The sequence below is a fragment of the Juglans regia genome, chromosome 13 (genome assembly GCF_001411555.2).
Source record: "Juglans regia cultivar Chandler chromosome 13, Walnut 2.0, whole genome shotgun sequence".
NCBI classification, from domain to species: domain Eukaryota; kingdom Viridiplantae; phylum Streptophyta; class Magnoliopsida; order Fagales; family Juglandaceae; genus Juglans; species Juglans regia.
Genome location: NC_049913.1, coordinates 19510534 through 19521140, shown reverse-complemented (window position 1 = coordinate 19521140; position 10607 = coordinate 19510534). Strand labels below are relative to the sequence as shown.

The following is a 10607-nucleotide window of genomic DNA, read 5'->3' as shown; positions in this document are numbered from 1 at the left end:
GAATGCATGACTAGGTCGGTTCAAGTTATGCATCGGGATGTTGTTGATAGGAAGAGTAAGATGAAGGTACTAGTGTCTTAACCCTAAGGTGAATCAAGGAGGTTCGTCTTGAAGGGTAAGAACGTGAAATAGGAAGCATGTGAGAAGGTGTTAGTGTGTCTTAACTTTAAGGTGAACCATGGAGGTTCACTTTTCTATAGTTCACCTTAATGGATAAGCACTCGAAGCAGTTTTGAAAAGGTGACCTCAAGACGGTCCCAGAAAGAGGAAACATGTTAAAGGAAAACATAGAAGACAGGGATAGAAGGAGAGTGTGTCTAAATGAGGAAAGTGTAAGTGAAGTGTTGTCTATATTTTCTAGTTTAGTTACTTATACACTAGATAGAGAATGACATCAAGGTTATGTGTGTGCATGTAGGTTGTCATCTGACATGCACATGAATGGACTGCATGAAATGAATATGGCATGGAGTCTAGGTAAGTATTATGTTCATGCTCTTATAGAGTTTTCTAATAATATGAAAATGAAAAATAAATGTTTCTTTTTATGATGTTTTACTAAATGAAATGAAATGATGTTTTATGAAAAGTATGCTAAGTATAAGTGTTTAAATGTATATGTATGTATGGCCTTCCTTGGTAGCCCTTATTTGTGCACCCAAAGTAATAATTGTATGCATGTGAATGGATGTTATACATAGTATCTATTGTCTTTATTTTCCATTAAACGAAATGGTGAGGTTTATGCCTTGTACTTTTAAATGATGTTTTAAAATGATGTCATGAACTGAGTTTTGAATGATGCCTTGAAAGATGATGTTCAAGTTTATGCTTTTAAACTATATTTATGAAATGAATGGACTGATAAATGAAAATGACTGAAAAGGAAAGAACTGAAAGGAAATGAATGTTTTAATGTATGAAAATACGTAATGGCCATGACTGAATAAATGATGGTACAAAAGGGCTGGATAGATTGAAATGTCGGGTAAGTAGTACTGGCGGTGCACTTAGTACTACCCCCTGACTGAAACGGATTCCCAACCTGTGGCCACAGGTGGAATCCAAGTCCAAAAGAATACCTCTAACCCTAACACACGGGGCGTAACAGTATATACTGGCCAAAGGAAAGTGATAAGAAAATGTATGTATTCTAATTCTTTAAAAAATGAAGGCACAAGGTGTGAGAAAATGTTTTACAAAAAGAAAACCTCACCTTGCAATGTTTAAACGAATGTATGTCTTATGTATTGTAACACCCCGGTTCCGCACGGGTCGGAGAGTTACTTCCTAACACTTAAACTCACATCTCAACAATATAAAAAATATACTCTAAATTCTCAATATCATATAGAAAATTCGATTAAATCTAATTTCCTCAATATAACCAATTTTCCAAAATGCCAAGTCATTATAACATAATAAAACTTCTTAATAAAAATTGACAATACTCATAAAAACTTCCTATGCTTAGACCACTACACTTAAATCATCTCACCCAATGCCTCATAATCTTGATCCTCAGCTGAACCATCATAATATCTGAAAAATATTGTGGAGATAAGGGATGAGTTATCAACAACTCAGTAAGTAGAGAGCATATACTAGCATGTAAACATGAGCAGCTATAGCGTTCGATATGCAGAACAAAACATTTTCTTTTAGAATGCATAAACAACATTTTTACTTTCGGAATGCATAAACAAAACTTGATACAAAACATCAGAGCGAAATTTTCAGAAAAACAAACTTGTTCCCAAAAAGAAAGTCCTTTGGCATATCTAAACTGAAACATTATATTCATATCATCTCATAGCATCACATCGGGACAAATACCACGTTTAACCCCCATGGTAGGGTTATAAACCACCATTATACCCGTGGTTGGGCCATATACCATGTTTCATCCCCGTGGTAGGGTTATAAACCACCATTATACCCGTGGCTGGGCCGTATACCATGTTTCACCCCCGTGGTAGGGTTATAAACCACCATTATACCCGTGACTGGGCCGTATTCCATGTTTCACCCCCGTGGTATGGTTATAAACCACCATTATACCCGTGGCTGGGTCGTATTCCATGTTTCACCCCGTGGTAGGGTTATAAACCACCATTATACCCGTGGCTGGGCCTTAACAGAAACAGAACAGATTTCATCAGAATCCGATTACAATCATATACAGAATCAGAACTTCATGCCAAGGTTTTCAGATGACTCATCATATCAAAACAAAATACTTAATTGCTTTAGATCGCTTCACATGTTCTACTAAACAGAATCAAAATATTTTCATTTATTCATAGCAAAAACTTTTAGATTTTCATATTCGCTCCTTTTGCATAGTTCAGAACAGAATGCACAAAATTAGTTCATGTCTACATCAGTCATGACAGAAAATAATTTATCTTATATAGAATTTATGCATATGCAGAACAATCATTTGAGGTCGTTTCATATTTTTTTTCAAACAAACATGCATATTTTCAAAGTCAACCTTATTTCATTTCTTTTATGCAAAACTAGTATATGAACCCCGCTTACCTGGACTTCTTAAGTACTATTCTGAATCTTTCCACAATCATGCTGAATGAATGTCAATCGTCACCTATACAAAACACTAAGCGTTACTAAATTTCTAAAAGGACTTGCTAAAACTCTCCGTTTACTTAAAATTCATACTACGGAAATAGTTTTGACAACTATCTAGTTATCAGAAATCTAATAACTACATTATCATTAAAAAAATAGTCTTAAAATATTATAAAATAATTTTATCAAATACGGCAAAACAACTTAGATTCATTTCAAAAATTAGCTTAATCATATTTAAAACTCATATCTCTATAAACTATTATAAACACGATAATTTAATACTGCCAACATATAATGTAGTAGGAGATTCATAAATTTCTTAAGCAATAGAAATTCATAAAATATTATGAATCATATCTAATTTAAAAACCTAAGGACTTGTATCATATAATCGGCTCAGTGTTTAAAAAAATAGATTAAGTACTTCTAATTTTCAACTTAATAATATACTTATATCAAATTCAAATAATAAAACAAGTTGGAAACTCATTTAATAAAATTGAAAAAAATCTTTTTATTTACAATTGAAAGTAATATAATTATACTTAAAACAATTTCTTCAACATGCTTTCCAAATGCTATACGACAAGGGATTAACATGATATAATTTAAATAATTTCTTTATACAATCTTATGCTAAAACACAGCCTTCACAAAATAAGTATAATAGATAGACAATGACCCCAAAAAAGAACCTGCCAAAAAACATGATAAAATGCATGGGCAGATTTATGGGAATAAAACATAACCCTACCATGCGATGGAACCAAGCTCACCGTGAGGTAAAACTCGCGACAACGAATTGGAGCAGCAATGGGTGGATGTCGACAGTGGCGCAACTGGGTGTGGCAGTAGGGCACAAAAAGAGGGAGAGTGTGAGAGAAAGACGTGAGAGAGAGAGAGAAAGAGAGAGATCACGCCATAATAGGAAAAGAAAAACACTCACTGAGGGAGAGCAGGGAACACGTGAAGGTGCAGGGGCTGGGCTGGCGAGAAACAATCACGGCAGACTCCTTCGGTGGCAAGCGGTGGAGTTCAGAGTGAGGGAGAGAGCATGAAGACCATGCCGACAGGGAGTAGTCGAGAGGAGTGAAGGTGTTGCGATGGTGGCTCACGACGACTCCAGGTTGTGGCGTTGCTCTGTTTTATGGGCTTAAACCAAAGCAATTTCAGTTTTTACTTCCCACGAATGTTGGTGATGGTTGGTTGGGCGCGACAGAACTTCGTTGCCGTGGGGTTCTCGATGCAAGGTTGAGGCAGCGGAAAGGGCAAATGAAGGCTTGAGTGCACGTTGAGGTGGCTTGTCTATTGCTTCCTAAACGTAAAGGGCAGCGGTGCAAAATTGTTGCTTGTTGCCGACTGTTGAACTGCGAGTAGCGATTGGTTCCTATATGAGAACACGAAGGTGCCGGGCCGTGGAGGTTGTCCCGTAGTGGTTGGATGGTGGCATTTCTAGGTGCCTTGCGACGTGATGCGGAGAAGTTAGATAGATAAAGAGAGAGGGCGTGAAGGCAGCGACAACTATGCTAGCCTACACACAAGAGGGAGAGAGATAAAAGGATGGGATGAAGGAGAGCAGTTGAGAGAGATTAGGACGTGGGTAACTGGGAGGGAGAAACCATTGGCGGAAGAGAGAAGAGAGGAAGAAGAAATTAATATAAAAAATAAATAAATAAAAGAACCAAGAAGATAAAATGATAGTAATAACAAATAAATAAATTTAAATATAAATAACTAAAATAAGAGTCGAGTGGTTTTTCCTTAGTGTCAGAGCTTCTTTATGGTCGTGTGCTAACATTTGGTCTGGGTGTTACATGTATAGTATGTATGGAATGATGAATGCATGACTGAAAACTTATGTTAGCATATTTTAACTGTATGAAGTAATGCTTACTGAGTATTCGACTCATTTTAGTTTTTATGTATGTCCCTCCCCCTCACAGGGACAACATGAGGATGAAGCGTCAGGACAGACATGGGCCAATAAAAGAGTAACCGAAGCCTAGGCATTTTGTATGAAGTATGAAAGAGTATTTTTGTAAAATGCCTTTTATTTAACTTAATGATTTCCACTGCAAAACCCTCTCTAATATTTATAGAGTAGATTATAGTTTTAAACTTATGACCTTTCATATCCTGGGAAGGAAAGAGAAAATGTTTTAAAATAATTAGTAATTCCCGTCTCCTTTTCTTAAAAACTATTTTCTAAAAGTCCCGCCATGAGGATGAGCGTTACACCACTGGTTGTATGTACAAACGGTGTCGCCTGATATTGAGAATGAGGATCCAGCAGATGATAGTCAGCAAATGATGAGGTTCGTTGGTTGATGCTAGACAATTCGGATCTTCCATATGATGGAACCAAGGTCAACAAACAGGTTGATTGTCGAGCCTTCTTTCACATGTTAAATTTAATTGTCTCACACAATATCGATCCAAGAAAGCACAACAGATTTTGACATCGAACGAGCTCGAATAATCTTACAGATAGCAAAAGGAGAGCCGATTGATCTGCCTCTATACTTCCTCATCAGCATTTGACTTGAGTCATGATATTTGACTGGAGGTAGTCTACTGGATGCATTTATGATCTTCAACCTCCTAGTTAAATCTGCTCGCTTAATAAGATCACTTTCAACAAAAGCGAGGGCCACTTGCGGAAAACTTGCAAGTGGCTCTCGCATAAAAGTGATGCAAGAGGACCTAGAGAATCTATCTACATAGTTTTATTTTGTATCAAATATTTGTTTTGTCTTGAGCATTGTTAATTTTGAATATTTTTTATTTAATTATATATAGCTTTTTTGTTCACCAAATATTTTTCTATCATTTACCGATATCAAAAATCAGTTTTCTTGGAATAAAAAAAATTATTTACAAATTGTTATGTACCATAAAAAAAAAACTAATAATTTATATTTTTAGTAACATATATTACTTTTATGAGACGAAATATATGATCTATTTTAATTAAATACTTAAAAGTAGATTTGTAATCTTTCAGAAATGGAAATTAATAAACTCAAATAATGATTATTTTTAAAAGTTTTGAATGCCTTTAAATAAATTTCTATAACAATGGTTATTTCAATATTGTTCATCACAGGTCAAACAAATAATTGAAGCTTCCGAACTATTAGCTCAACATTCGAATGGAAAATACCACACCGTCGAATGGTCCCAAATTCAGTTTGAACTAGAAACTTATATTCGAACTAGGTGCAACCCTCCCTTGCCATTGTAAAAAACGTCCCACCACAAATATTATTCGAGCACTTATCACAACATTCGAATTTAAAATACATTACCGATCGAACCGATTACATTAAGATCAAACTATTTTCTCTTTTGGGACATTATGTTTTTCGTCCTCGAAACTATAGTTCGGATAAAACACGGCTTCCATATTTTGCGACATAATTTAAATTTCGTCTTAAATAACTATTATTAGGGACGAAATTGTCAAATTTCTAGTAGTGATATTATATATATATATATATATGTATATGTATATATAGTTTATAGAGATCGACGTAAGGAATTGTACAAAAGATTGAAAAAGACAAATGTCCCTAATATTGGCATTTTTTTACCCAAAAAAATGAGAAAATGAATAGATTTGCTGACAACTTAGTTGACAACACTGCAAAGTTTTCGTATCTGTCCTTGAGAACCCGTGATGGGCTCGATATCTCCCATTCTGACCATAGCAGCAGCAAAATCATTTTTGAAAGTTGAAGGGCTCTTGCTATACTCTGTAACAATGCTGTCTGTGGATCCTCCACTAAATAGTATTTGATCAGATTGGAGAAGACCCTTCTTCTGAATCAGATTCTTAAAGTAATTATTATCAAAAGAATTGGGTGTCACCAAATCAAGCGGTGCTATCTTCTCGTCGTCGCTACCTATAGCAAGTGAACACTTGCGCTTTCTAGTACTAGCAAACCCAGCATCGATATCACTTGCATTGTTGTGAATCCTACCGCGGAAGGTCACACATCTTGCTTGCCCTATTGTATGCGATCCTGCAATATTTCATAGAAAACGATACTATTTAGTCATGTTAATTTCCCTTGCATGCTTGTTATCGTGATAATTAAAATTTCCATCCTTTTACTATACATATATATTATATAAAAAATTTATTATGCATCAACTACTATTTACTCTCTCGTACCTATAATTTTTTTATAGAAAATCGAGGTGCTTTTTATAGAGTATGAAAGTTTATTTATAGGTGTGAGCGAGTGTAAATAGTGGTTGATTAGAAGAGTTTTTGATTATATAATAGTTAATTAGGCTCAAACCTGAAAGGGCGACCATGTCTCTTTCACTCAAACCTTTCTCACGAAACAAGGAAGTCAATCGGCCAAGGCTATCCGTAAACCTCGGAAGGTTGGTCTCGGTTAGGCTGAGGCTTGCTGTGGTAGAGTCTCTTCTTCCAAGCTTCACCGTCCATGTTGGTCCTCCGACCTGATTTTGTTGTAGAGAAATCAAGTTATTTACTAATACATCATGAATGCTTTGGAGAGAACTAATAATAGTTGAGAAAGGTACGAGCTAGCTAGTGACTCACAGCGACAGATGCATCCCGAGCTACAACTGCCAGAATATCTGCACATGATACAACTCCAGGACAAACGTTCTCCACTTTGGACTTAACATCATCAATGACTTCGTATCCTCTCACTGAACCAGCATTGTTTAGCGCTGTTTTCTCACCCAATATTGAGGGAGTATCATCAAGCAGAATTGATGCATCACAACCCTGTATGAATCAAATAATTCACAATAATTATGTTATCTATTACTCGTGCCCGGAATATGGTATGGAAAACTTAAATTGAAGTGTCTTACAAGTTTTATATACCTGAACAAAGCAATCATGGAAATGAAGCCGAATGAGCGATGCCGCCATTCTACGCTCACGTGAAACGGCGCTTCTAGTGGCTGTTCGGATCGTGCTAAGTGCTTTCGGACATGTGTTGTCATAAAATGTAGAGGATAGTTGTGCTTCGCATGGCATGCTTGAGATAAACAAGAATAGAGCAAGAATCAAGCATGCACAAGGTGTAACAGTAGAAGCCATGTTTGATGATCTGTTTCTTCACGAATGAAAACCGAAAAAATCTTGTTTCTGATAGTACTGGAGTATACAGCTCAATTATAGAAATTGAATGGAGATCAATAGCGAGAGGAGATCAACGTATTCGAGCCAAAATATATGAAGATGGGATATGTGGCTCGATCGTATATATAGTACTATATATAGTGCTAATAATTAAAGCAAATCATGAGCCGCCTTCAGCTTACAGTCTCATCTGACGCCTATATATAATGGACCAAGCAATTCAAAGCTGGATCGGTTGTACAGCGGCCTCCATGCATGAAATGGTCAGCTAGCGTACGTTGTTTTTCTCTACAATTCATTAATGTCCTCCCATACGTATAACGTACGTATAATGTTTTATTAGAAATAATCAAATCTTGGTGTCATGGCTGCAGGCCGATATATGAATGGTCTGATATTTCAGCACCGCGTAAGGTTTCGTTCCCACCCTCATAAATACCTTGCACGCCGAATTGGCTTTTAATTAATATCTATGTTTCAATTTTATCAGTCAAAGGTTTGCTCTTTTTTAATTAATTATTTTACCAAAATAATATATATGAAAGTCACGCGTCAAAAAGCTCCCTAATACGACAACTACTCATTTGTTGTTGGCTTCCATAATTATTATTATATTATTATGAAAACTATATCGGTGTCTGATGATCCAGTCCATTCATCATTAATTACCATGTGCAAGCTATTAATTCTAATTGAACGTATTTTTTTTAAAAAAAAAAATTGAAACCCTTTTTTCTTTGGACCACATCTTTGATAGTTAATATATTATTTGTGATATATAAGTTTCCATTTGTAGTTTTCTAACATGGTTATCCGCATTATTGAAGCAGAAAATTAATTTAAATAAAAACGAAAAATATAAATGAAAAAAAAAAACCTTGAATTATATAAACGAATACATGTGATAATCCCACTTTGATTTAATATTAAGTTTTGCTACTCATCATCCCTGCACACCAAACACCATATATTTTTTTATTTTTTAAAAATTTAATTTTTAATTTTTAATTTTTCTTAAATTTATTGAATTTTTTTACTCATTATTTATATACTACACATTTGATAAGAAAAAAAAATTAAAAAAAAAATATGGTGTGTGATTTGTGTGAATAATGAATAGAATTTTTCTTGAATATTTATGTGCAAAGTTTACCACCCCCTCCCCCTTATTAAAAAACTTCTCTAGTCATGGTAAGCAAATGATATAATCCAAATAAAAATACTATAAAGTGCACCCGTTCAGTTGCATGAAACGCACACCGGCCCTCCACCTCACCATAATGTGAAATGTCAAATTTACCCTCTTTTAAAACACAACCTGACGGTTGTTCAGAGCCTCACCCACGAGCTTCAAAAGCAAAGTTGTTACAGAGGGAAGACCAATGCTCTGCTCGTATTTCGTTCTGTCTCTCTTTGGTATGCAGTAATTCTCTATCTCAATCACTACTTTCCCTCGTAGTTACTTCTAATATATTTGTACTTATATGTATAACTTGAAGAATTTTTTTATCCCCTGAAGTGATTTTTTTCTACAATTATGCTATGAATCTCTCCCCTTGAGATCACAGACGAAAATGCACACGCAAAGTCCAACACCCAAAAGTTCTTGAGGATTTTGTCAACAAAACTTCAATAGAGCATTAGTATTGATCTATACATATGTATATACAAAGTCATATTTGCATAATATGATCCTAAAATCTTCCATATTGGTTTATGCATATCCAAATATTTAGCTACTTATGAACAATTCTTATCCAAATTTGGATAACTACTAATCACCTTACAAATCATATTTTAATCATTATTTATCTCTCCTCCCACTCTCTCTCTCACAATCTTTTCTTTTTCTCCCTCCTTCAATAACACAACAAATCTTCACTTGCACATTCATTTTATTATTATAATATGTTATATATATTTTTTTCATTTTATTAAATTTTTAATATAATATATAAAAAAATTATATTTTTTATTATTACATTTGTATTATTAATGTCAAATGTATGTAGTGGATACTAATTGTAAAATATATATAAAAAAAATTGAATTTAACAAAAAATTAATAATAATATTTTATTATTATTTTGTCTCAAATATGCATAAGCCAATGTAAATTTTGCTTGAATGGTAAAGTGGATATGCAAAATAGGTGATTTTGCATATGCATATGCATAAACCAATGTTAATACTCTTAGGATGAAGGAAATGTGTATCTTCACTTGAATATGAAAAACCCAATGTATTTGTCTCGGTGTTGAGAAATAATCTCACATTAGTTGTGGACAAGGTCTTGGACATGTTTATAAGCAATGAGCAATCATCTCTTGTTGAACCGGTTTTATGAGATGAGTTAGGCCCATTAATTTCTTCATGGTATCAGAGCCTGCCACAGGACGAATGGGGGCCCACACTACTTACCCCGTGACAAGGACCAGAAAAAATACTGGCCTGCACGTGAGGGATGGTGTTGAGAAATAATCTCATATTAGCTGTGGACAAGGTCTTGGACATGTTTATAAGCAATGAGCAATCCTCTCTTGTTGAACCGGTTTTATGAGATGAGTTAGGCCCATTAATTTCTTCACTCGGTATGCTATAATCTTTTCGTTAAATGGCTCTTTGGAGTCATCCTCTTCATTTGCTAAGAAATCGTGGAGAAGCAGTTCTTGGTTGGCACGAATGAGAAATTGTGCAAAATAGATGGGCGAAATGCTGAACTCAAGAAATGACAAAATTACGGCACCTTCAACAATCCTAAGGTTTTAATTTTGAAATTCTTTTTTCCTCTCTCATCCACTACGAGTAGAGGTTTTTTCTTGCTTCACGTGTAGGGGTCCCTGTGAGTGTACTGCTACGGTTATGGCTGATGAATTGGAAG

The 10607-nt window shown here is 34.9% G+C and overlaps 1 protein-coding gene across 1 annotated transcript; it reads right to left on the bottom strand.

The window, feature by feature from the left end:
• Positions 1-6225: 6225 nt before the first annotated feature.
• On the bottom strand, positions 6226-7728 carry LOC109006824 (lignin-forming anionic peroxidase-like). The gene is made up of 4 exons (XM_018986234.2): positions 7466-7728; positions 7172-7363; positions 6903-7068; positions 6226-6620 (listed from the first exon to the last, which is right to left on the bottom strand). The coding sequence occupies exons 1-4, from the start codon at positions 7682-7684 to the stop codon at positions 6226-6228; spliced, it is 972 nt and encodes a 323-aa protein (XP_018841779.1). The 5' UTR covers positions 7685-7728.
• Between the last annotated feature and the right edge of the window lie 2879 nt (positions 7729-10607).

Excerpts from the sequence above, each read along its gene's own strand:
- LOC109006824 (XM_018986234.2), bottom strand. The coding sequence starts at position 7,684 with ATGGCTTCTACTGTTACACCTTGTGCATGCTTGATTCTTGCTCTATTC. Across the intron at positions 7,069-7,171 it reads CTCGGGATGCATCTGTCGCT|GTCGGAGGACCAACATGGAC; the intron begins GTGAGTCACTAG and ends CAACAAAATCAG. Across the intron at positions 6,621-6,902 it reads AGACATGGTCGCCCTTTCAG|GATCGCATACAATAGGGCAA; the intron begins GTTTGAGCCTAA and ends GAAATATTGCAG.